Source organism: Dermacentor andersoni, chromosome 7 (assembly GCF_023375885.2).
Source record: "Dermacentor andersoni chromosome 7, qqDerAnde1_hic_scaffold, whole genome shotgun sequence".
Lineage (NCBI taxonomy): Eukaryota > Metazoa > Arthropoda > Arachnida > Ixodida > Ixodidae > Dermacentor > Dermacentor andersoni.
Window position 1 is genome coordinate 121,351,157 of NC_092820.1, and position 26,823 is coordinate 121,377,979.

At 43.8% G+C, this 26,823-nt stretch overlaps 1 protein-coding gene across 1 annotated transcript in view; it reads left to right on the plus strand.

Moving 5' to 3' along the window:
• The first annotated feature begins 158 nt into the window (after positions 1 to 158).
• LOC140219496 (glycogen phosphorylase-like) overlaps positions 159 to 26,823 on the plus strand; it is a 52,750-nt gene continuing 26,085 nt past the window's right edge. The window contains exons 1-8 of the mRNA XM_072289304.1: positions 159 to 389; positions 1,360 to 1,631; positions 10,045 to 10,146; positions 13,259 to 13,441; positions 14,114 to 14,245; positions 15,852 to 15,963; positions 16,611 to 16,693; positions 19,032 to 19,268. Coding sequence (XP_072145405.1) covers positions 359 to 389; positions 1,360 to 1,631; positions 10,045 to 10,146; positions 13,259 to 13,441; positions 14,114 to 14,245; positions 15,852 to 15,963; positions 16,611 to 16,693; positions 19,032 to 19,268 — 1,152 coding nt within the window. The 5' untranslated portion in view covers positions 159 to 358. The remainder of the gene's footprint in view (positions 390 to 1,359; positions 1,632 to 10,044; positions 10,147 to 13,258; positions 13,442 to 14,113; positions 14,246 to 15,851; positions 15,964 to 16,610; positions 16,694 to 19,031; positions 19,269 to 26,823) is intronic.

Genomic DNA, 26,823 nt, shown 5'->3' on the forward strand with positions numbered 1-26,823 from the left:
AGAGTGTGTCGCGTGATTATTGCGCAATTCAAGCGACGCAAACAAGCCGCGAAACACACCTTGGTCTTCCGTGCTTTGCATAATGGAGTCGCATTAGCAGTGGCACGCGTAAAGAAAAAGAAAGCTGCCGATCGCCATGAGCTAGCCACCTCGCGCAACGCTTCGTCGCAGCTGCGCGCCCGGCGAGCTGCGTTCGAGAGGAGCGAAGCCATTTCCCGGGACGTGAGCGCTTTGATTCCGTACGTCAACAGGGAGGCAGCGAACTTGCTCGAGTCGCGGCTGCCATTTCAGCACTCTGTGCTTTGGCGGGAACAGGTCACGGAATTGCAACTTCTGTTCGGGAACTGTTCTTCGAACCATGGCGGCCGACGTCGCGGGTACCCGGCGAGGTAATCAATGTTTCTATTTTCTAATGACTGCATGCATGCCCACGTAAGTTGACCTTATTTATAGAATTGCTCTAACTAGGGAACAATTGAGCGCGGCACATCCCCGAAATGTCAGTTGATTGTTCAAGACTTATAACGATAAAACACTAGAATGAATGCAGTGTGAACGACATAAAAAACTGTTGGTATTGCGCATTCTAGAATAGATGTAAACTTTCGCACAAGCCTTAATGAAAAACGAAACTGAAACAGTAAGTCTCGTAGTGTCGCTGTTGCTTGATCTTTGCTTGGTGCATTCCTTTTGAGAGAGAGTGAAACATCTTTATTAATAAAATAGAGTGTCCACCGAATTTGAAAGGTGGGCTGGGAGAGCTGGCTACGCATGTTATTCACGATGGTAAAGTGCTGGAACGAAGTTTCGAAAGCACTCATAAACGTAGTCTTGACGCTGCCAGTAGCCGAATCACAGCATAACTATACGCCAAGCGTTTCCTGCAAGTCACTTAAGAAATTACAAGTTTGCGCGCCATCTATGTTAAAAAAAAGTAAGATTAACTTTATTGCTTGCTTATTTAAAACTGCTAAGTTAGTGTAATTGATTATATATAGATGGCGCTTTGCATTGTATATTAAATATTTAAGTTCTAAAATGTGTTAGCTAAAATTTAGTTTTAGCGAAAAGTATTATTGAGAGCCAAGTCGTGCCGTAACTTTATACAAACAAAAGAGCGACAGCGAAATCCGACGCAATCCAAACACAAACAGAGGCCAGAAAGCCCGCGCCGCGACAAGAAAACAGCGCACGTCGTCTGCGACTGCGCGACCTTCGAGCGTAGCGAGGGGTCGTGAAAAGAGAGTTCCCTCTTCATCCGCGCTTGGGCCGTTCAGAAACAGCTGATCGCGCCAGGCACGTCGTACACTGCAGCGCTCTCGTAACCTGCCGTTTAGAAAATTTTCCAAACCGCCGCAGCGACGAGCAAGGACAAGGTAACGAACCCAATGTCGGGCCCTACTACCGACTCGGAGCGGCGAAAGCAGATCAGCGTGCGAGGCATCGCCCAGGTCGAAAATGTTGCCAACGTGAAGAAGGCCTTCAACCGGCACGTCCACTACACGCTGGTCAAAGACCGCAATGTGGCTACGCCTCGGGACTACTTCTTTGCCCTGGCCTACACCGTCAAGGACCACCTCGTCGGCCGATGGATCCGCACGCAACAGCATTACTACGACAAGGACCCCAAGGTAGGTAAACACGTACGCAGCTCCGCATCGGCTGGCCGGCGTTCTCTCTGCGCATTCCGTCGTTATTGTGAGCCAGAGGCGCAACTATTCTTTGTCTTTGCTCCCCATTCCGGCCTTGCATTGTCGCGTGTTTTGCAAAACACCGGCGGAAACCGAACTGCACGGAATTAATGCGTCAGTTGTCAGCCAGCGATGTGGTGCGGCGCAGCTTGGAAGGAAAGGAGTGGCCGCGGAGAGCGGGTTTCGCCCGCGGTATTCGGGTCGTGTTTTGTTTCGGCGCGCTGCAGGGCTCCCATGAATTTTTTGCGCGAAATGGTCGATACACACGCACACCGCGTAGTCGGCGCGCTGTGGCAAAACCGGATAGCCCGCGCGTAACGGGCAATGCAGCGCCGGCGCAGCGCGCGCTCAAGCCGCAGTGCGCAACAAATTAAGCAGCTGTAATTTGTCGTCTGCATTTGATTGGCGTGTGCAGACGGCGTATGACGCGCGTTCCCTCTTTCCCATCTTGTTTGGCGTATGGGTTGGTCAGCCTTAGATGATCATAAATTTAAAAAAAATAAAGGAAAATAGTGAACGAGCGTTAGGTTTAAAGTACGCATGTCGTTGAATATAAGTGCCTGCCGCGATCAGTACAAAACAAGAGCGGCGCAGGATGCATCTCGCCGCACGCGCGCACGCTTGTTTTCCGTTTCGACGGAGGAAATCCTCGATGCCCTGCGCGCTATCTAATGGCGTCTTTCGTACTGCGGTTTGCAGTGCTGTTAATGCCGCCCGGTCGATGCATGGACATCGTGTAACGGCCGCGCAGAATTCGATAAGACGCGCGCGATGCGCTTTGTTTCTTGCCCGGCCGGCTGGGGAACGCCCCCACGCGGGTGTAGTAGGTCATTTCGGGTTTCACGTGCGGAGATTAGGCGACCCGATAAGCTGGACGCGCGTGCCCTGTATTTCCCTTTCCACGCCAGTGTATACAGTAGTGGCAGTGGCGCGTCGCTCGTGTCAGTGGGCGCGGTTGTTTGACAGCCGATGCGTGAGCCGTCTGCCGTAGCGGTCTTCTTGTGCGCCGCGCGATACCGAGTTGGCTGGATCGTGGTGAACGGCAGACGACAGAAAACGAGAATCGCGCGTGCCGCATTTGACCTCTGTCTGACCTACACGACTGACGCGTACTCCGGACAGCGCTTTCGAATATAACTTGTTGGTTGCGAGACGGGCTGATGTAAACCATTTTCAGCGCGTGATGGTACGGTTTGGACACGGAAGTCTTTGACGACGGACTTTGCGCAACGTGCACGCAAACCAAGCGTGTCACGAGAAAGACTATTGTTTCTTCATGCGATGATCACACGTGTAGCGTCAACGATTTGAATAAATGCTCTTTCGGATTGTGGCGCAAGCCGACAAATTGAGCTACAAATTGCCTAAGGTTGGCTTTTCTGCCATTTTTCAATGTCTTGCTGGGAAGTCTGCATGATACGCTTTGGTCGAGCTGCATATCTTTTGCGTTGGGTGTTTTGTGGCAGCAGTCCTGACTCTGTCAGACAGCGATATTATTTACGGTTGAACTTTCAAATTGATGTTCACAAAAACCCGCGCCACGTCAGCTATACTTCCTTAAGATGCACTTATAGGGGCAGGAGTTCTTCATTTCTTAACCAGCATTGTGTATACGTGAGATCGATACCGTGTGAAAAGAGCTACTGCTCTTCGAATGTATATCTAGCGCCTTTGCACAGCTAGGCTTTTTGGTTAGTGCAGCCTGCTTTAATTTTTAGCAATGTTTGAACAACTCTTGAGAAAAACGAACATCAATTTCTAAGGCAAACATTGCAGAAGTAAACATTTAGTTTTTTCTGCATCTGTGCATTAATTATATACATTAGTTATTTACACCATAATTTGAGAAGCAAATGCTAAAGCTCACAGAATGTTTCTCAGCATCTCACAGCTTGATATAACCTGATATATTCTGGTGTTCCCTCAAAACTCGCCCACTAAACAATTCTTGTATCATGCAATTTCCCCATTGTTTGTCAATCGATGGCTCTAGACAAACAATAAAAAGAACCGAGCTTCTCGTATAACCTAGATCCTTGTGCTGTACGCCTTTATCCTATTTGCTTTTATCCCGCTTTTATCAGCTCCCAAGACTCCTTCTGTCACGAAGCCAACTTCCTGCCTCCAAGGCTTTCTTTTTGCAGCCAGGTTTTTATCTGGCCATAGCTGTGTTTGTCGCGCTAACATCGTGCCACTCTGCACACTGCCCAGATGGGCCATCTTTAGTTCTGGCGTCCTGCCCACTTATACAGCACTTGGCTGCTGCTCCCTGCTTCCAACCTTTCAATTAGACTGTTCGATTCGATTACGACCTGTTTGGCGAGGCTGTTCCACTGTCGCATGATGTTCAGACAAGGCACAACTTGTGGTTGGGAGACAAGCATAGTTACTTTTGCCGCCGGCCCCCGTCTTCCACAGTGTCTATTTGGCACGAGCTTGGCAGGAACGAGGGAGTTTTCCGAGGCCAGTCTGATGAAGCCGAGGTGAGGGTCGGCCATGAGTGGAGGGTCGAAAAAAGAAGCAAACAAGCCTGAATGGGCTTTTGTTGGAAACGGAGGGGGCAAGGATGCCACGGAGGCCTCTCTGGGGAGTTGGTGGGGAGCTTTGTCACGATATAGCTGCAATAGGGGTTGGACTGTGCTTTCAGTGGATTCTTTCGTTGCTTCATGTAGAAATAAAAGCTGGGGATGCGAATGCAAGAAGGAAATGGACAATGGTGTTTGTTTTGTCCGTTCTTCTCTTGTTGTGTCTGCATGCCCAACGTTTATTCTACGTAAAGCAAAAAAAAAAAAGAATCCACAGAGCGCTGTCCAAGCACTGCTGCAGCTATATTAATGGCTGTTATCATGACAGAGCTCCCCGCCAACACCCGAGGGAAGCCTTGGTGGCATCCTTGCCCCATCTGCTAACATGAATTCCTACCAAACTAGCTCAACTTTCTCTCGTTCTATACTTTACCTAATGCTTGTGAGTGCTAGCTCAGTGATCAAATTAGTTTTACAGGAATCCGCAGGAAGGAACAGGTTTCGTGAAAGAGGAAAATTGTCATTTATCTGAAAGTAGCATAAAGCTGCAGAGGAAAGCCATGAAGGTTTCTCGGAAAGCTTTGCAGTTTTAAAGAAAATTTGTCCAGGTCTTAGTTGCAAACCCAGGACCAACTTCTTTCAGGAGCGTTTGCTCTTCCAAGTGAGCTAATTAACTTGAAGTGTAGGAACACTAAACGTAGGAAATCTGTTTGGGAGAAATCCAGAAGGTGAAGGAAGTTCCTTGGAAGTTCTGGCTGGATTACAGTTATTCTCTTCGATCAATGAGACTAACGACATTCTTTCATATCTTGGCTCAGCACACATGCCCAAGATATTGTCTGCTTCTCTTCCTTCCTATATTTTCTTTTTTTATTGCTATCAACTTTACACATGCTACAGAAAATGCCAACCTCTGTAAATTCGTCTAGAGCTCATAATCAACTGGTAAAGTGACACACTTGAACTCATTCCTATTATGAGTAGCTTTCAGCAGTAGGCCAAATCATTTCATTCTCTTGCCATTGTTTGAAACAGTGCACATATGGTGTGCGCTTATTCGCAGAGTGTGTTACGGAACTGTTTCCAGTAAGTTTTACACTTCAACAAGAATGACAACTCAATAAAGCCTACATCAACAGCTATGGCACACATTTATAAAGCATATCTGAATTCACTCAGCCTAATTTTCCCCATAGTTGGCTTGTTATGTTTTTATGCATATCCACAGAGATATCACCTGCTCTAGTTTTTTGGCGTACATATTCAGGCATAGGGCAGGCTCTGGCTCAGCATGCTACAGTGTAAAGTTGCTTTGTATTTCATTAGTAACCGTAGTCTGCCCCCAGCTGAAGAGCATGGCTCCCCAAATTCAGAAATGCTCATTAAGGTTTTAAGGAAAACCAACACAGACATATTACAATCGCCCTTTAGTTTGCTTCTGTCATATGAGCATTACATCTGAGCATTGCTATTTCCTATCGTATCTGCTGCATACGTATGTCAAACTATTTTAAGCTTCTGTGAGTATGGACAGCGGGAATTGGTGATAAAGAAGCATTAATTGGACGAGGACAGTGCTGGAATAACAACTGAATTTAATTTTTTTAATGAGCATTTAAGAAGAATTGGTTAAGTCAGTTGTTTTCTTCAGGCGGGCTTCAATCTAGACCTACGCAGTGTTTCTGTTAGCATTCCATCGGTGCATTTACCAGCAAAACGGATAGTCTATTTAACCATGCACCATGCTAGGAGGTCAACGGTGTAGGTAGATTGAAGAAAACAATAAAATTTCACTTATCCTATTGTTCTTGAACAAACATTATTTTTCAAACAAAATTATCTATTAGTCCATTTTCCTTGTCCATTTCGAGCTTCTTTGTTTCCAGTCTGCCAGCTGTACTCATAGAATCGGGAACCAAGTAGCCCAGCTTCAAGTTCTTTTTAACAGTCAGCCATATGTGGAGGGAAATGACTTTTCAAATATTTTTTCTTTCCTGTTTTTGACGTACCGAAGATAGTTCGTTTCTAGGGGACATTTCATGGTTTAAGGACAGCCGCAAAGACGCCCTTTTGAAGGCTTAGACAAGGATGTCGTGAACGGTCTGAGGGTTTTCTTTCAAAGCCTTTCTTTTTTCTATCTTGTCAGTGCTCGGTGACAGCAGTCAAGAACCCAAACTCTAGCTGTTGTTTCGGCTGAGCTGGGAAAGGCAGGTAATGGCATAGGAACGATGCCAGGAAAATGACAGATGTGGTTTGTGAGTCCGTTAACTTGAGCATGCACCCTTTGCTTCCTCATCATAAAGCTGAAGAGAGTTTGGCTCGATCTCCTGTTCACAGGACACATTTTCTTTTACACTGATAGCTGCTGTGGGCTTACTCCTGTCACAATAATCCCAAAATGCTTTGCAAGAAGTTTATAAAAAAAAAATCAAGAAAAAAATTTGAAAGTACTCTGACTCGCTTCAAATTTCAGTCCGTAGTGCGGGCAGTCGGAGGTTTTAGCTCTGTCACTCAAACGATGCCATGGCAGAGAAAATTGCTTCACCTGGAGGGTGCTGTTACATCGCTAGCTACTATGACTGTCTGGTGCCATGCTCTGCAGCTTACCAATAAACCAGCACCAAGGTGAACTTAAATGAGGCCAGTGCTAAAATGCCAAAGGCAGGATAGGAAAGAAGAGGAAGAAATAGCTGTTTCTCTTCACTTCACCACCTGGGAGTGAATGCTCCACAATTAATGAAGCTTTTTGCTTCTTCCTCCCCACACAATGCTGGGCACATCTGCAAATTTTTACTCTGATACTGCACAAAACTTCGCAAGACCTTCTGCAGCTAATACTGCACCTCTGCTGATGCTACAACAAAATAGAATAATTTACCTGGACAAGCTATGATTGGCTGACGTCATGCTGAAAGAAAGTAAACAAACCCAGCAGTAAGAAGCTAAAAGGTATGAAAGAGAACGAAGAAGCTGTGGATCCACTTTTTCACCACTAGGGAGTACTATTTCATGGGCACGGATCACCTGCATAGAAGTAGGGATGTGACGGCTTGGGAAAAAGCTTTCCCCCCTCTTTCTTATTTCTTTTTTTTGGCCATGGCATAAAAAGCGGAAAAACGGGGGCAGGGGTCCATTTTATCTAATAAAATTTAGTGCATTGAAGCAAATTAAATGAACATTAAATTAGTGCCACTTTGTTGGCACAAAATTTAGGCAACATATAATTTTATTCAGATTTAGTGACATTTCTGATGGTAGCAGTGTGTTGGATCTCCATTGTGTGCTGAGGCAACATTAGGAAGACTACTAATAATGAGCTAATTCATAATGATCTGGAAAAAATAGGCTTTGAAAACTTCTCGGACACCTTGCCTTGTCTTTCCATGAATGTCTGGGTCCTTGCGCAGATCAGAATTCATTTTTAAAGGAATACTGAAAGGAAACAATACACCGTTACTAACTCCTTCTCATCTCCTCTTCGTGATGTCACCTCCAGCGTCCCCCAGGGTAGTGTTTTGGGTCCCTTGTTATTTTAATTTACATCAATGATCTGCCAGCGGGTATCTGCTCTAATATGCGACTTTTTGCATATGATTGCGTAATCCACCATAAGATCTCTTCTTCAGCTGATCATCTTGCTCTCCAACAGGACCTGGATCTCATAACTGATTGGCGCTCACGCTGGCAAATGTCTCTAATAACGATAAATGAACCAATGACCTTCACCTGCAAGAAATCAGCTTCAGCATCTAACTACACTCTTAATAACTGTCACGTAGCGCGCACTACGTCTTACAAGTACCCTGGCATGCATCTCTCATCCAAACTTTCTTGGACAATTACATAGATAAAATCACAGCACAGGCGTCATGCACCCTTGGCTACCTTAAACAAAACCTTCATGATGCTCCTACTTTGACAAAATCACTAGCATATTTAACATTCGTCTGTCCTCAACTTGAATACATGTTATCAATTTGGTCACCACATCAAACCCACCTATTGAACGCTCTTGAGCGTGTACAAAATCGTGCCGCGCATTTTATCGCCGAAGACTACAGCCATTATTCCAATATTACTAATATTAAATCTTCTCTGCCCTTATCCTCCTTAGAACCACGCAGAAAGATTGCTCTAATCTGCTTATTTCATAAAATAAACCATCAGCACCAAACTTCCCTCCCTCCCTCTCTCCCGACAGTTATGAACGTATCGCCGCCTACACAACAACTGCTCCTTCAAACGTATGTTTGGGCACACAAATTCCTTCAATTCATCAGCGTTACCGCTAGCAATTGAACTATGGAATAGTCTCCCTGATAGTGTTGTCCACATTCATGACTTTAAGTTTCATCATGAAGTAACCGACATTTTTCAGTGACCAGTTGCTTTCATTAATTTTCTCTTAATATGTGCATGCTTCTCGCTAACTCCTATAGTCTATATCACATTCCGCTAACTATTATGTAACATCACCTCATTTTTTTATGTACCTTAGTATACGTCTCATATAATAGTTATCTCTTCTTTGTAATGCTTCCACTTATGAAGATATATATTGTATAATCCCTTTCCTCACACAATACTCCTGCTGGAGCCTGTGAGGATTTTTAATAAATAAATAAATAAATTTTTGTTTTATTTATTTATTCGACAGCTGCTGAAACAGCAGTTACGCTATACAGTAATTTTGCTCATATATTTGGCCAGCAAATATGTGAATAAAGGTAATCATAAAATCAGCAACAGGATGGAAAAACGTTGATCAATGCCAGCAGTGCACAGCTAAGCCACTATTATGCTCATTTCTGAAAAAAATATAGCTTTAGCTTGTCCATAAATCTATTGCCAATTACAGAATCATGATGAGATAAACCTGAGCTGCAACAATGGTTTTTTGTTCAACCAGAGTGCATTAAACCGTTATTGCAATTAAAGGCTATCTGCTTCTTAGCTGGTGGTATGAAGGCGGCAGCAACAACATAATCATTAAAGTACAGTGGCTGTTTTTTTCTCTTTGGTGAGAACGGCGTGAAACATAAAAAAAAAATGTTTCTGACTCTTTGTAGTTGAACAATGTTCTGATAAGTGGCACAACCAGCACTACTGCTGCAGTCCACGTCTGCAGTGTTTTCGGGTTCTCCAAGCTGCATTACTAAAAGCTCTCGCAAAGTTAGTGAATCAATGCATCATGTATGCTAAGATTTCACACAGAGGTGAAATAATGTGTTCTGTTCAATACCACATATGGATATACGTCAGTTTCTTGCTTAATCAAGAATTGGAAATATGCAACGCCAGAGAAAAAAGTATAAATTTTCTCTGCTATAGAGCAGTGGCAGCTATCTGTGGCTTGTTTCTGCAAGACAGTGTGCATAATTGTTGTCCCAAGAATGGACAGGTGTTGCCACCATTCCTTTCACAGAGACTGCTTCTATGGTCCTGCATTGTTGTAGATGGCATGTACAATTTGTTTTGGGGGGGACAGACAAGTGTACTGCACCTAAACTTGGTATTAAACAACGTGCACCACAATATGGTAATACCTCTTATAAAACTTGAGGGGAATGAGCCAACAGTTTATCATGACATGCTATTTACAGCCAGCTGCACCCAATTCTATTAGTTAATGAAAATTTGTGAGTCCACCATGTTTTCAGCTTCCTTGACACACGCACAGGCATACGCACACACACACACACACACTCTCCCTTGGATGCCTTACTGACGCATCATTCAGAAGCCTTTGACTGTGTTGTGTGAGTGGTGAACCTGCCATGGTGTAATGCTAATGCGTGGCTAATTTGGGCTTTTTTTTTTTTTTTCAGCGGGTGTACTACCTCTCTCTGGAGTACTACATGGGCCGTTCTCTCACCAACACCATGGTGAACCTCGGCATCCAGAATGCCTGCGATGAGGCCCTATACCAGGTGCGTAGAGAAACGGCGACTCCGCAGCTTTTCGCACACTGGCTAGAAAGCAAAGCGTTTCCAGCTGTACGACCTAGGGACAGCCCCTTTTCTCTATGTCCTGGTTCATTTCTTGGTTGGAACAAGAGTTACCTTACATGTTTGGTTTGTGGTAAAAGTACTGACCGCTTGTTTTCAAGTTGTGGGCACGGCTCTAATTGAAGGTCAACTGCAACTAAATTGTGGACCCATGTAAGAAGCCTAATTTCTGATAATGCAGATACAGAAGGTTTCGTGCAAAATTTTGTAATATGAATGGATGCATCGCAGAAGTTTTAATAAAACATGTTTTTAATGCCAAAACTCTGAAGAAAAACAAAAGGTCAGTGTCAGTGGTGGCCAGAAATGGTTAGAACTCAAAACGCCAAAAGCCATCATCTGCCTGGTTGCGAGATCAGCACGTGTTCGTGGTTCTGGGACAGCTTTCATATATACATTGGCCACCAGGTGTCCACAATTGCTGAGTTGCTATTTCAAGGATCGTATCCAAAATTAAGCTATTCTAATCACCATAGTTCTGCCGAGATTATTCTGATAGTATATATACCACTTTATTATAACCGACAGCCAAAGCAAAATTTCGTTGCTGTTGGCCTTTAAATTGTACAGCTGAGAGAAAGGCATGCCCTCCAACTACCATGCACAGAAAGCGACATTAAAAATGTACTCTAAAGAACAATACTAAATGATTTTAGGCAAGCGAGTTATTCCCTTGAGCCTCCATTTGCATTTACTACATGAAAATTTTTTTATGCACTTCACACCTCCTAGGTTGGTTGTTGTTGGCCTCAGTGATAGGAGGATAAGAGACCCTCTCATACGAACTGATAACAGCAGTTTGACCTTCATGGGCTCTCGAGGCATAAACAGGCCCTTTCTCTAGCATGCTCCAAGCCAAGAGCAGGGCACACTTAGAGCTGCATTGATAAGGTTCAGGGACTCAGGATAAGCTTTCCAGAAAGATGCGTAGGGATATGATGTGTGCTGCTCAACATGCAGTGTCAAGATTGATGACCCCTGCTGCGTGGAGGCAGCAGTTAATGTAATCTCAATCTCCGGTTTGTTTGCTGAATTGGCAGGGTCGGGCACTCATAAAGATTTAGCCAGGTTTGAGTTGCCCAATGAGCTTCTAAATCAGCAAGACTTTCATGAAGAAAGCCTCCTACTGATAGGAAACACATGTCAGCAGTTAAGGTAGTTGTTGAGTGTGTATACTTCTTCGTGCCTTTTGCTTGGCAGGGTTGTAACTGGATTCATACAATCTGCAGCCTCTTCCAGGCATGACGTTCTGCTTGTAGGTTCAAGGCTCTGTGAGGAGGGCTAAATGGCAGACATTTTTATTCAAACCCTCATTTTCCGGTTGTCACTAGTACTTACGACTAACTGGCTCTGCTTTCCAAGTACAGTTGGATTGCATTAATTTGTGTTTCTAGGAATTACATATTTTTGTTCAAAGTAACCCAACATTAAAGAAACACAATGTAGGATGCATGAACACTCATTTCCTTAAATTTAGGTACACATTAAATCACTCCCATAGCACAGTTTCAGAACAGTATATGGCATAACTTACTTTTTTTTTTTCATCAATCACGAACACAAGGCAGGTCATCGGCATACTATTCTAGTGGGTGCCCAATATTTTCTTAGTCCAAGCACGATAAGTGAGCATATTTGACCTATCCGCACCTCGTGAATGTCTTTTCATCAGCTGTTAATGGCTGAATTGCCCTACTTCTGGGCAGCCAAAAAAGCTAGATTAAGATGGTGGGGATATTTGAATTGAGTAGCTTCCAAATGCAGCAGAATGGCATTAGGCCAATGAAAATCAGGTGATTTCATTTAATTAACCAGTATCTGAAATTGGCAGAGCTTGAATTGTTGCAAGTTTACCATATGCACAATTCCACGAAATATATAAATATACATCCACGAATGCTGCCTCTTGATGCAAGAGCTCAGCGAAACAAAGCATTCATTTCGGTGCTTCCACCGCAGTGTAGAGTAGTGCATTTCTGTGTTGGCTATGGCGTCAGTGGTCGGGATCCGAAAAACAAATTAATTCACTATCATGGTGAGGGGAAGAGGGTCTTGCTTTGGTGGCGGCTGCATATGGTGCAGCCGCACGGGCCATACCTTCAAAGCGATCTGCGGTGCAGACAGAGTGCACAGAGTGCTAATAGCTTCGTGTGCGCTGTGTTCTGGCCACTTTGTTCTCATTGAAGCAAGAGACAGCATGAAGGTCAATTCGCTTGCTGCTGCTGCTGCTGCACTTCCTCACTGCAGCATTGCAACATGGAGTGTGCGAGATCATCAGGATGTGTTCATGTTTGCTTGTGTGCGCGCGACACCATGCTTGTCAATTTCGTTAGTAAATGCTTGTTCACAAGTTTATACAGCCGATAAAATTACTATCCTTATGTTGTACAGCTATCTACTAATTTGCTATTGCAATCGATGATTCTCCTTTTGGACAAAACTGACTTTTTTGTATACTGTATTGTTTGTTATGTAACTGCTTTAAAAGGTTAAGGGCCCCCACAGATGTGGAGATTATTGACTGTTGAAATGATGAACCTGTTGGATGCACAGTCAACGCAGCGTTGGCCGAGCAGTGGCAGTATTCTGCCTTCTGCTGCTGGCATGAGCGTTGTGCCCACACACACTATACATCACACTAGGGTTCCTGCTGAGCTGCTGTGTGTGTGCTCTGGTCTGAGCAGGGAACATCAGGCTAACACAATTTAATACATTGCATGCATCATTGAGGTGCGACGCCTGCAATGCCACCGGCAGTGCTCATCATGCCAGCGTTATGACTTGTGAGACGCCTGAGATGCCTGGTAGCTGCCAGGGTGCTGTTCCTTTTGCCCAGCAGGAGTTGCCTTGCATGCTGCGTCATGCCAACATGTCGCACCTGCATATAGGTAGTACACTGTCCGAGCAGTTCAAGTGCCACGCTGAACTTCACTATTGCTGTCAATGCTTCGCCTTTTTGGTGAAACCGCCAGCATTTTTTTCGCACACACTTGTGTTGACCACAACTTTGGGCCTTCTACGTTGGCCTGCGCAGATGGGTCTGGACATTGAGGAACTGGAGGAACTCGAGGAGGATGCCGGTTTGGGCAATGGCGGCCTGGGTCGGCTGGCGGCCTGCTTCCTCGATTCCATGGCCACACTAGGCCTGGCAGCCTATGGATATGGCATCCGCTACGAGTATGGTATCTTCACGCAAAAGATCACCAATGGCGAGCAGGTGGGTGTGTTGGCGATCAGCGTAATGCGGGCTTGAATAATATGCTGGCAGCATATGTACATGTGCGTATGTACAGAGCGATGAAGATGAGATGTACAGAAGATGAGATAATTAAATGATTTCCTCTTTATTGCTTTTTGAAAAATACTAAAGGTACAATTAGGTGAGTATTATGCAAATTAGACTAACTTCTTAGCCAAAACAGCCCAACGATTGACTGCAATGGAAGACTAGAAGTGCATCATCCAAGGTACTCATGACTGTTTCCAGAAATGAAGAGTAGGTGCCACTAAATTTTGCAGAATAATGATTTCAGGCCGATTTCGCACAGAAAAGCAAAACTGAAGTGCCAAAGAGCACCACTCTTATGCCCTCATTAGGTCCCCATGAATGATGTGCTGCTTTTACATCACCGTCAGGTGAACATGAAACAAGTGGGATAATGGCGCGATACCTATATCTACACAGATGGCTATATTTTCCTATGTCCTTTAATATTTTTCATATTTCATATATCTAGCCTCCAGAGCATTGCCTGCTATGAAATGGGAGTATAGTTGGGAACGGATGTTTGTTTGTCCCCTTAGTTGTATTATCTGCATCAAAGCCCCTCTATACATTTAGTTCATTGCAGTCATTGCTGTTGCGTGCGACCTGGTTCCCGTGTTACAGACTGAAGTGCCAGACGACTGGCTTCGCTTTGGCAACCCGTGGGAGAAGGCTCGCCCAGAGTACATGATTCCTGTCAACTTTTACGGCCGTGTGGAGAAGACCGACAAGGGCTTCAAATGGGTCGACGCACAGGTCAGTGGCTGCACATTCTGCATCTAGTCCTGCAGGGGCCTCGGTTGACTCTGTCACTCGCATTTGACACAAGTTGCTTTAAAGAGACACTGTAGAGGCTAAGTTGGCTAAGCAAATGCCGACTTGAAAAATAACACTTTTGGCATACTCAAAACATCAGTCTTACCAAGAGCAATATACTACTTTTGGTAAGTCGCTACCCATCCTTCTGTTTTGCATCTTGTCTTGTTTGCCAAGCTTTCTTTGATGGTAAGGGCACGCTCGCACTGAGAAATTCGGTGTCTAGAGTGTCACGGAATCAATTCGGCGCTGATTGGTTTCAGGCAGATTTCTGCCACTGCTGCTGCCAGAATCTATCACCGCACACCAATAGAAATGTGAGTTTGTAGAGCAAGCAGAATCCACCTTTGCCACTGCCGTCCTCTCTTCTTTGGCAAATGCCTTCTCTGCTCTTGATGCGTAACTGAAAATGTGCTTGCGAGGTGTCCCAGAAGTGTTTCTTCTTCCTCGGGGCTTATCTTCGGTATTGACGCGAGAAAAAAAAAACGCTCGCTAACTCAACATGCATAGTCAAAGCGTGGGGCATGTAAGCTGGCGCACACTCACTAGATGGTTCTGGCACTAAAATGTCATGCATTCTTGTTTTTTCTTTGGCGGTATCTCAAGAGCTTCAGTGACATAGTGGTCAAGCATTATGAATGACTCGGCATTTCGGCAGCAGGAAATTTGCGGTTGCTGTAGATGCTGAAGAGTAGCTGCTTTGCTATTGTACAAACATAACTTGCTAACACAGATCAACTCATCACTGTTGAGCCTTGTTATAATGGAGTCGCATCTTACACGAAAATACTTTCGTTTTATGCTATAAGTAGTCGTAAGCATAAATTTGTTACGCCTTGATATTGGCGAGAAAAATTAGTATCTACTTCATTAAATTGCAGAACTTTTTATATATATATTTTATATTGAGGTATGACTGTGCTCCTTTAGAATGTGTTTTAGTGTCCCTTTAAGATTTTAAGTAGTAGCAGCAGTATTATTTTATTGTATATTGAAGGACAAAAGGGAGGCGCAAAGGAAGGGCCACGGGCATTGTAACTGTCTAACTTTACAGGGGACACCTCAACTGGCCCATGGCCATGGGAGAGATACAGGGCAAGAGAGTAGAGATATGGGAGGGGAAAGTTAGAGCAGAAGAGACATTGTATAGAAAAATAGGAGGACATATGATGAAAATGGAGAGACATAACTACAGATGCAGAGAAGGTAAACAAGAGCAAGTAATTCAATGTTTCAATGCAACAAGGCCATTGTAAATCAACAAACATGCCACAGAACTGTGTCGATACATCTTCATACAAAACTTTGTTGAGCGACGAAAAAACATTGGCTAGAATTTGACTTCAATAGTGATTACACTTTCTCCACATTGAATGGGTAAGCCACTAAAATAATATGATCTGGGAGCAAATTAAGGTTTTACTACTGTGGTAAGGTCCTTATTGGCTAAAGTGCTGCACCATGTGATCTTTCAAGCACCTTGGTTTTATTTAGAGACATTTAGCATAAAACCATGAAATGTTTCTGATTACACCTGAATTTTCAGGTTGTGTTTGCCATGCCCTACGACAACCCCATTCCCGGGTTCCGCAACAACGTTGTCAACACCATGCGCCTGTGGTCATGCAAGTCGCCCATCAACTTCAACCTTCGCTTCTGTAAGTGTGTTGTGTGGTAATCTTTTCGTGGTTCGTGATAATGGGAATGAGTGTGGTTTCTATTGTTGGTCTGCAGACTCTCTCAGCCTGAACAACTCAACCCACCTGAATAATCAGCACTAAGATCTGTCGGTAATCTGTAATGTAGGCTGCCATTAATGAGTCTTATCCTCCAAATTACCTTGAAGCAGTACTGAGTAAAAAGAAACACAGTACCAGAATACTGTTAGTATAACCAAAATTAGGTTCGTGGAAATAAATTGGGTGTAAAGTTCAACATATCTAACATTAGAGGTCAGCACTGAGATGTGGTCTGGCAAGATCTGAAGGGATTTCTGTAGCCCTTTTCTCTAATCATATATAGATTGCAGTGTTATACCATGATATGCAGCAGCAGCATAGTTGTGGTTGCAGCCTAATTGCAGTTTTCACTATTCTGAGGGAAACGAGGACCGGACAAAAGGTGTCAATTTTCTTAGCAATGCACAATTCATACCATCAAGCTTCACATTATTATTCAATGAGGGCTTTGTGAATGGTGTGTTGCATTGTTCTTTGAGCCACAGAGGGCTTTGTGTTGTCAGTTCTTGTTGGCACATCTGGATGTGGCAGCACTTTAGACAAGTGTTGTGCCTGAATCTGCGCAGTCAACAACGGTGACTACATTCAGGCTGTCCTCGACAGGAACCTTGCAGAGAACATCTCCAGGGTGCTCTACCCCAATGACAATGTGAGTCTAGTGTCACCCAATCTCATTACAAATAAATGTTTTCTCTCTCTCTCTCTAGCGAAACTTGCTGGTTGAGTTGGTGCTTTGAAGTCATAGGAGATATGCATAAAACCGAATACAGACACATACATTTACACACACGCACATGCGTCCTCACATGGACATGCACATGCGTACTCACCCATGGACATGCACGCACATGCGCATACACTCTTTCACTAGCATTTTACATTCTTGGGCACGTTGGTGTGGTTTACTAAGCATGGTTTTTGGGCACTAGGTGGGACATGCAAAAGGAAAATGTGTATGTGTCATTCCTTTTGTATGTTTGTTTTGTTTTCCATGCCCAAAAACCATGTCTAGGGGTACCAGAAGAAGATGACGCTAAACCAGGGTAAGGTGGTGTAGGCAGAGTTAAGGCAACTCAGCAGCAGATAATATTGAAGAAAGACAAGGTCTTTCGGGGGGAGCCTGTCTTTCCTCTCAAACAACAAACCGCACGGTGTACTAATGCACCCTGGAAGAGCTCGTTTTCCTTCAAGGTGAACTGCGGTTGATTCGCATTATATTTTTATTTTCCAACATTTAGCATTTCTTTTCCTTTTGGCACAGACACCCAGTAGCCAGATTTAATTGTTATAACCTATAACGAGGCACGCAAACATTGTAGTAAGCAGTTTATTTTACCATAGAGCAGACAAAATTTCAGTGTCATGGCTGCTCATTGTTATTGTACCCGATATATTTCTAAAACCGGTATTGTTATAAGTGGGTTCGACCGTACATGTGAAACACATAAGTACTCTTACTAGGCAACCACTGAACCGATTCAAATAAAGTTTGCTGCATTTAGGAGAGAGGGCTGAATTCTACTGGCTGTATGAAGCAGGATTTTGATTTAGGACCTTCAGTATGTTTATGTTGTCTGAAATTGTTAAGTTAAAAACAATTGCAACACAAAGTTTACGAATACATAACTTGGCACCCAAAAACAGAAGTTTAAATTTTTGTAAACTGCATCTGTTCAAGCATCTCAAACAGACGAATGTGACAAATTGGTTTGTCACAATGAATGAAATTGTTTCAATGCTGACGACGGTATTGCAGAAGTCTCATTTGCTTATTAGTGGCACATTTCAGAGTGGTTCATAATAAATCAGTTTTGTCTGGTTTAGATGCATCGGTATGCGCAGTTTATTAAATTGCGCTATGATTTGTTATTGTACATTTATTGTGCTAAACTTCATTCTTCGTCTTTTTTCTGTTCTTGATTTCTTTGTAAATCTTTCTAAAGTTGATGACCTGAACAAAACATTTACTCGTACAGTTTGCAGCCTTTAACTTCTTTTAAATTCACCAAACCTAATAAAATTCGGTGAAGTCAGTGCCGTGCAAGACAATTTTTCTGTTCCCAAGTGTTCCTTGTTGCAAAGCTTCCTCCTAAATGAATACTGACAAGCAAATTTTTTGGCCCAACGTTTTCTTTCTTGGGTGGCTGCCGACTCCATAAATGCCATACAAAGCCTGAATTCCTTGAGAGCTCCACAAATAATTAATTGTGGTACCTATTATGTGACCCTTTCAAAATGCACTTCAGGCACAGCATGGCTATATTTTTTTTTGGCTTCTAGCACGAAGTGAAACACGGACACAATAAGGAGCAGACCAGGACAGCATGGCTTCAGATGTGAAAAAGGAGACCATTCACATTGGCAGAAGCAGAGGCAGTGGTCACATGGCACCGAAAATTAAAGAGCGTGCTGGTCAGCCCAAGGTGGTGGTCGTGATAGTGACCGTGTTGCTTGTAAGCTGCCGAATCGACCCATTTAACGGTGCGCTTGTCTTGGAACCTGCTCGCACCTCTTGTTCTTGTCCAGTCGAGTGTTGAATGGACTTGGCTTTTGGCATTATGGCCATTAGTGTGCATGCTTCAGTGTTGCTTCAGTGGTGTCTGGTACCACAAGACCACAACACCAGGCTTTGCCGACATCAATAGCCTCCTTTTTCACACTCAAAGCCGTGATGTATTTGGTGTGCATTTCCAAGTGGTCTTGTTAAAAAAGAGTAACGCAATTTTTTGCTGCGCTCTCAAGTAATTGAGACTTTGTGCCATGATTACTGAGTTGACAGCTATCTAATAAACTAGTAAAAACGATGGTTTAAATTAAAGATGGTTTAAATTAATCCGGGGCTCCCCACTGCAACAACTCTCCTAACCTGTCATTTGTACTGGGGCATTAAAGTCTGTCGTGTTGTTTTGATTTTCACTCAAAGAATTCAGTGAAGCTGTATTTCATCGTATTTCAATCTGTGAACCTCTTGCCTCTGCCTGCCCCAGGTGTTCGAGGGCAAGGAGCTTCGTCTGAAGCAGGAGTACTTCATGGTCGCGGCAACGCTGCAGGACATCCTTCGCCGTTACAAATCTTCCAAGTTTGGTCAGACAGATGTGGTGCGCACCCACCTGGACCAGTTCCCGGAGAAGGTGGCCATCCAACTCAACGACACACACCCGGCGCTCGCCATTCCGGAGCTCATGCGCATCTTCATAGACATCGAAGGCCTCGATTTCAACAAGGTAATTTCTTTTGAAGTGTGATAACAAATCTTTCAGAAGGACAAGAGGTTGAACTAGTTGGTAGAGATTAGAAAAAAAGATTGCCATGGTTGAATGCGGTTAAACCAAGTTTGTCGAGCGATAGCATGGTTTTGCTTGCTTTGGGAAAGGGCACAGACGCTGCTCGGTGCCGTCAGCAACTACCGCATCCACGATTGCAGCACAAGACAACACACAGATGTTGCTCGACACGGCAGCAGCAGCGAGCAAATTGACCTTCGTGCTACGTCTTGCTCCAACGCAAACTAAGCGTCGCTTAGATTGCATTACATAATTACGCTTTCTCGTAATAACTTTAATTGATTACGAGAAAGCGTTTCATTCAGTCGAAACCTCAGCAGTCATGCAGGCATTACGGAATCAGGGTGTAGACGAGCCGTATGTAAAAATACTGAGATATCTATAGCGGCTCCACAGCCTCCGTAGTCCTCCATAAAGAAAGCAACAAAATCCCAATAAAGAAAGGCATCGGGCAGGGAGATGCGATCTCTCCAATGCTATTCACAGCGTGTTTACAGGAGGTATTCAGAGACCTGGATTGGGAAGAATTGCGGATAAGAGTTAATGGAGAATACCTTAGTAACTGGCGATTTGCTGATGATATCGCCTTGCTTAGTAACTCAGGGGACCAATTGCAATGGACGCTCACTGACCTGGAGAGGCAAAGCAGTAGGGTGGGTCTTAAAATTAATCTGCAGAAAACTAAAGTAATGTTTAATAGTCTTGGAAGAGAACAGCAGTTTACGATAGGTAGCAAGGCACTGGAAGGGGTAAGGGAATACATCTACTTAGGACAGGTAGTGACTGCAGATCCGGATCATGAGGCTGAAATAATCAGAAGAATAAGAATGGGCTGGGGTGCATTTGGCAGGCATTCTCAGATCATGAACAGCTGGTTGCCATTATCCCTCAAGAGAAAAGTGTATAACAGCTGTGTCTTTCCAGTACTCATGTACGGGGCAGAAACCTGGAGGCTTACGAAAAGGGTTCTACTTAAATTGAGAACGACGCAACGAGCTATGGAAAGAAGAATGATAGGTGTAACGTTAAGGGATAAGAAAAGAGCAGATTGGGTGAGAGAACAAACGCGAGTTAATGACATCTTAGTTGAAATCAAGAAAAAGAAATAGGCATGGGCATTAACGAGGAGGAAAGATAACCAGTTGTCATTAAGGGTTACGGACTGGATTCCAAGGGAAGGAAAGCGTAGCAGGGGGCGGTAGAAAGTTAGGTGGACGGATGAGATTAAGAAGTTTGCAGGGACAACATGGCCACAATTAGCACATGACCGGGGTAGTTGGAGAAGTATGGGAGAGGCCTTTGCCCTGCGGTGGGCGTAGCCAGGCTGATGACGAAGCGTCGAAAGCTCAGTGCATACGAAGCTACCAGCACTTGGTGCACTTTGTAAACATCACAGATCACTTTGAAGATGAGGCCCATGCGACCGAGCACTTTGTCCACATTGCAGATCATTTTAAAGATATGGGCGCCTGCGCGGTGTATGCAGCAGCTGTTGCTAGTGGCAAACTAAGTCCCAGTTTGACCTTGGCTGAGGTTGAAGGTCAGTTCGCAAAGACAATTAGCCATTACATTGTCAGTATGTTTGGACCATGAAAAATTGTGAGATGTGTAAACAGAGATATTTATAGTGAGATACTTCGGAGATACAAGTTTTCTGGGCAAAATAGTGGAAGAGAAGGAGCTTTTTTTAGTGTCATTCTCATAAAGACGGTTTTTCCATAGTTAAGAGCCATTTGCCATTGATGGCACCATGCAACTATTTTGCCAAAGTCACTATTTAGCCTGATTTGATCTTGGGGCGAGTCGATTTCGTCATATAGTATACAGTCATCCACGTAAAGTTTAATTTTGACAGATAGATTATTGCCAATGTCATTTATATAAGGCAAGAATAAAAGAGGACCCAGCGCGGATCCCTGGAGAACACCAGAGGCAACAGGTAATGTGTTGGAGGAAGTCTGGTTTATGTTAACGAATTGGAAACTGTTGGTTAGGTACACTTGTATCCCTGAATAATTTGTTTAGCGCAAAACGACAGAGACAAGAAAGACAACAGGACAAGGCGCTACTCTCAACTGACATCATTTTATTGCGTCACTCCTTTATAGACCGCTCAAACCAGAGGAACATGCGCAGTGAGCACCATGCGGTGGAGCCACCAACATCCGATTCCAAGAGCGCACTCATGCGACAGAATCCAAAAAACCAAATTCAGCGCTGTACAAGGTTAAGGAAGGCACACTAATGCACTGTGACCCCAATGACTGAATGAAAAAAGCTTCCGATAACTCTCGGGCGGTGGTGTCACGGCTCTTTTTCAAAATCGTGTCGTTTTGCGCTAAACAAATTATTCATGGATTCGCACCAACTAGCCCGCCAACGCATTGTGCTGAACACTTGTATCCATTTTAATAATGTATCGTTTCTAAGTATAAAACTGAATTTGTAAAATTATTTGCTGTGGGCTACTTTGTCCAATGGTTTGAATATAGCGTCGGTTTGTTTTCCATTATTTATTGTGTTGTCAAAATCGTGAATTGTTTCTGCTAAATGAGTGTTGGTGGAAAAGCCCTGCCGAAATCTGTGTTGAGCATTTACACACTGCTCATCAAGGAAACCGATTACATGCTTATAGATTGTGTGTTCGAAAATTTTGCATGTTGTTGAAGTCAGAGAAATTGGTCAATAGTTTTTTACACAATGCTTGTTTTCTGATTTGTGTAAGGGTTAGATTATTGCTGTTTTCCAGTCATCCAGAAGTATGCCATCCTGAAGCAAGTTACTAAACAAAATTTCCAAGTATTTCGCACACCACTCGGCATAGCGTTTTAAAAAGGCATTTGGTATACCATCTGGACTGGTGGGATATTTTTCATTAATTTTTAACAGTAAGTGATATATACCATTCTCAGAAATTACAATATCAGGAATGGAAGGCAAATCCATGTAAAAAGAAGGCAGACAACCATCATTCATTGTGAATACACTACAGAAATGATTGTTAAAAGGAGAACATACAACCGGCTCATCTTGTACATTCTTACCGTCTATTATAAGTATATCAGACAGGGAAGAAGAATGAGTCATTGTCCTCCAGAATCTCCCTGGAAACGTTTTCATAAAACTAGGAAGCTGTACATTAAAGTAATTCTGTTTGTCATTTATGATCATTTGTTTTAACTTATTTGACGCTTCCTTAATGACCCTTACAGAATTTGAACAAGTTTGCATTTTTTTTTTAATTTTTAAGCTGTTTAAGCTTGCGTTGCTTGCGCAACGTCCCCCGGGAAATCCAAGGATTCTGACATATAGCTTTCCTCACAACCTTCGGAACAAACTGTTGCATACAGTTGAATATAACGCCTTTAAATAAAAGCCACAGATCATTCATGCTAGCAGTGTTATTTTTAAAGTCGTCCTGATGAAATGCTAGTGTATCAATTACAGATGTGTCATCTGCCTGAGAACAATTCCGGTAATACTGAATCTTTGTGGGTTCTAGTGAAATCGTTAACTACCTGTAATAAGTCAAAATTAAAAGCAATATCAATCATTTCACTATCAATATTTGTGGTGGAGCGGGACGTGAATGTGCTCCAGTCAACATTTGGCAGGTTAAAATCACCAGCTAAGATTAGTTTCTCTGCTTGTTTTCTATGGGTGTACATGTATTCTTTTAAGCATTCCAAGTTTGCAACAGGCGAGTTAGGGGGCCTGTATACAGTACCAAGAATGTATTTGACATTGTTAATACAAAAGTTGCAGAAAACGCTTTCTACTCCCGAGGTGTCCGGCATTCTTAAAATTTGAAGGGAATGTTTCATAAGAAAGGCTACGCCCCCTCCTCTTTCATCACGATTTTTGCGCATTATTCTGTATTTTATCGGGACAAATTCGCTATCATATATAGCTTCACTTAATCAGGTTTTCGTCAATACTGCAATATCGGGGTCAAGCAAGCGAAGGAGGCCTTCAAGCTGTTCTACTTTGTTGACAACGCTGCAGCAGTTGAGGTTTAAGATGATGAATGGGGATTGGCAACGGTTACTGATCTATTTTAAATGCACCGCCCGTTTCTTAGTAGATGCCCTGTTGTAGGCATGGGCCATAGTATGGAAATCAACACTCAGCTATCATAGCAAAGAGTTAGCTGGCATTGGCACAATATGTACCACCTGCTTCTTGGCCCAGTTCTCGTTGTGCCATAGTATGGAAACCATTCCGATCAACGTGCGGCAATTATCAAGGAGCCAGTAGGCTTTGCCATGATAGGAGTATATATGCAATTGTGTGTGTGGCACAATGGTTAGAGCATTGGGTTGCTGTGCTGACCCTTTTACCCTGTGATGACCCTTTTATGGTTCCAAAGAAGCCACTAGGTCCATTCGATTTGCCGCCACCACTGTGAGGCCAGTTCACTGATTCACGAGAAGTTAATTGCGCAGCACAATTTCTTTGGGTGCAGGCACAGGGCAACACTTGAAACAAAAGCCAAGGTGTAGACGTGGTGCAGGCTTTTTGTTTTTCTGGACTAATGTGCACGGAGTGCATAAGTTTTAGAGGTCCTGAACTGCTGGTATGATCGGTTTCTGAAGCGTAAATACACCCGCGCTTGCGTAGACAGGGCAGACTCGGATAAGCAGGGTTTTAACGGCGCCTGAGCATGTGTGCTGTGTCATCTGCTGCCCTGCTGTTTCATGCCTGTATGTGTGCTCCAAGCCAGCACCGACAGTAGAGACGGTGCAGCAAAATCGTGAAATAGCCCTTCACCTTTCCTGCACCTTTTGAAACGAATGCCACGGTTTAGAGGGTGCCATTGCTGCACTGCTGAAACGAATGGCAGTGCGCATTTGTCATAAATGGGTTCAGATGGCGCAGGCAAATGGAACGTACCTACTAGTTACCATGAGAAGAGGCTTGCAGTTGCAACTGAAAGGCTGGTGGCGACGTCACGTTAACGTTCTCACACCAGCTTGCTCTGACATTATGGATTTGACAGCATCTGCTTGAGCCCAGTTAACTTTCTATTCTAAATTCTATTACAGAGCCATAATGGCAAGACTACAAAAAAAGAATAATGGAATCTATGATGTCTTGCTGACATACCGGCACTAGGGTTGCAGCATGAAAGTAAAATGAAACATTGACCTTCCTTTAATTTTTGAATGATCAACCTCTTCAGTGAAATTGGTGAAAATATAGTTCAGAAACCATAATTTATTAGTCTAAACTTATTTAGCACTTCTCTTTGGTGACCTAACCCTTTCTGTATCATGGTAAATGAAGGAAATTGTACCAAACTTCCTAGAAATGTTTCAGTAATGCATAGTACAGGCAGCCACATTCCCAATGCAAGCATTCGACGAGCCCGTAATAAATGAAACACACAATGCCACTAAAATTGATAAGCGTTGCCACCTAATGTCGGAAGTTGCAACTAGAAGCAAGCTGATGGATATAGCAGCATTGCTTTTTGAGCTTGTCGGGGCATGATTTGAATAGCAATGAATAGTGTGCAGAAGACGAGACAATAAAATTCACACACACGAAGAGTACATACTGTTTGTATGTGTTTTAATTTTACTGCCTTGTCCTGTGCACGCTATTCATAGCTATTCAAATGATGGATATGCTAGTTCATAGCGCGAGGTACAGAAGTGAACAAAAAGAAATAATGTCCAGTGTTTTCGGTGCTCTGAGCTAAACTGCTAAAAAAGTTGGGGCTGTGATGTGCAATACAGCTAGAACCGGGCAATAAGTACTTCATCATCATGCAGCTTGCGTATTCAAAGAATGTATCGCAAGGAAATTGTTTGCATCTACCAGCATGTGAAAATATGTGCTTGCCAGTGGGAGGGTGTTTGACGATAACTGGCAAGGGTAGCCAAGTGAAATGCTTAGCAAGCTAGTGAATTTTTAATAAATCAGAAATTGAAGAAACACACAAGAAGCATACAGATGTCCACCTGCACCAAAACTCTGAAATATAGTCAACAGTGAGCGCCATGAAATTGACAAAGTGCCAAGCAGAGCTTTATGGCACCATTAATAAGTAAAATATTATCCATCTCTGTCTCTTTAGCAATATCACTTGACAATATTGAAGAAATATAAACAGCAACGGATAGCATAGATAAATGGGTAATAAATTTTCCACTGCAAGCCGCAATATCATATCTTTTTCTTCATTACTGTATATTTCCTTATGATGACCAAGCTCGTTGTTGGTTACATTGGTAGAAAATGCAATAATAACATTTGCCAGGTGTTGCAAGAGGGCTACAGAAATTGTGAGCCATTCCACTCGTGAAGGTGGGATGACCAGCAAAGCTGTGTAGCACACGACAAAGAGGTGACAGAGGATTTGGAACAAATATACAAACGCATTTATTGTCTTGTTCGATGGTCATCGCGACAAAAGGCGCATTTATTTTTATACATCTGTGTTCATTTGCGTTATACATTCGTTCTATACATTTGTGCTTTGATTTCACGATATATTGATGCAATGAATTGAGACTGAAATCACTGCACCGACTGGCAGCGGGCCAGTGCCGTCGGCGCCTTTGCAGAGGGAGGAGCAGTATAGGAACGCCGGCATGATGAGCGGCATTGGAGCCGGCTGTGGAAGAAGACTATGAATGCACGAGCAGTGGCACGAGCCATTGCTGATGATGATAGTTTCTGCTTGCACAGATTTGTTGACGGACACGAAAAATGCACGAAACCCTAACCATAAACAGCTTCGATGTAAAAAAATGGCTGTGGCTTAGCTAAGGTTAAGCCCAGGATGCGAAGCATACTAGCCTTTATTTTAGTTGTTGAACCACTGTTTAGCCTGGTGAACTGCTGTTGCTTGGCTATATTTGGTTCGGCTAGACGAAGAAACAACTCATGCGTTACTCTGCTTCGCCTTCAAGAGTTACACCCGCCAAGGGGTGTAAGACAATGGGCTACGGCGCAGCGACTACGCGCCCCGCATTCGACGCGGTGAGCGTCGAGCAACGCAGCGTTCGGCGCGGCAACGAAATGTGCGCCTGAGCAAGCGACGCACGCCTGAGCCTTAGAAACAGCTCGTTTCTAAGGCAACACCGCATTCACTAGAGGCGCTTTTGTACCGCTTTGAAGCATCGTACTCGTGGCTCAGTGGTAGCGTCTCCGTCTCACACTCCGGAGACCCTGGTTCGATTCCCACCCAGCCCATCTTGCAAGAGTTGAGCCAAAGCCACCTAGAAAATCAGTCTCTGTAGCACGCCGCAACCTTCGCTTCTCATTCCAACGAGCAGCTCTGTCTCCAGGAGGCATCTCACCTCGTGAGTGTCTAGCAGAGGCAAGCGCAGCTGCTTATATACCGCCGCGACGGCGCGAGTTGGAGCCCAGTTTCTCCTCTGTCGTGACGTCACGGTGTCACGTGGTATTGAAGGCGACACCGCCGCGCCTGAGGAGCTGGGTTGAGCTCTCGTAATATGCTTCGCATAAAAAAAATCTCTGCGGT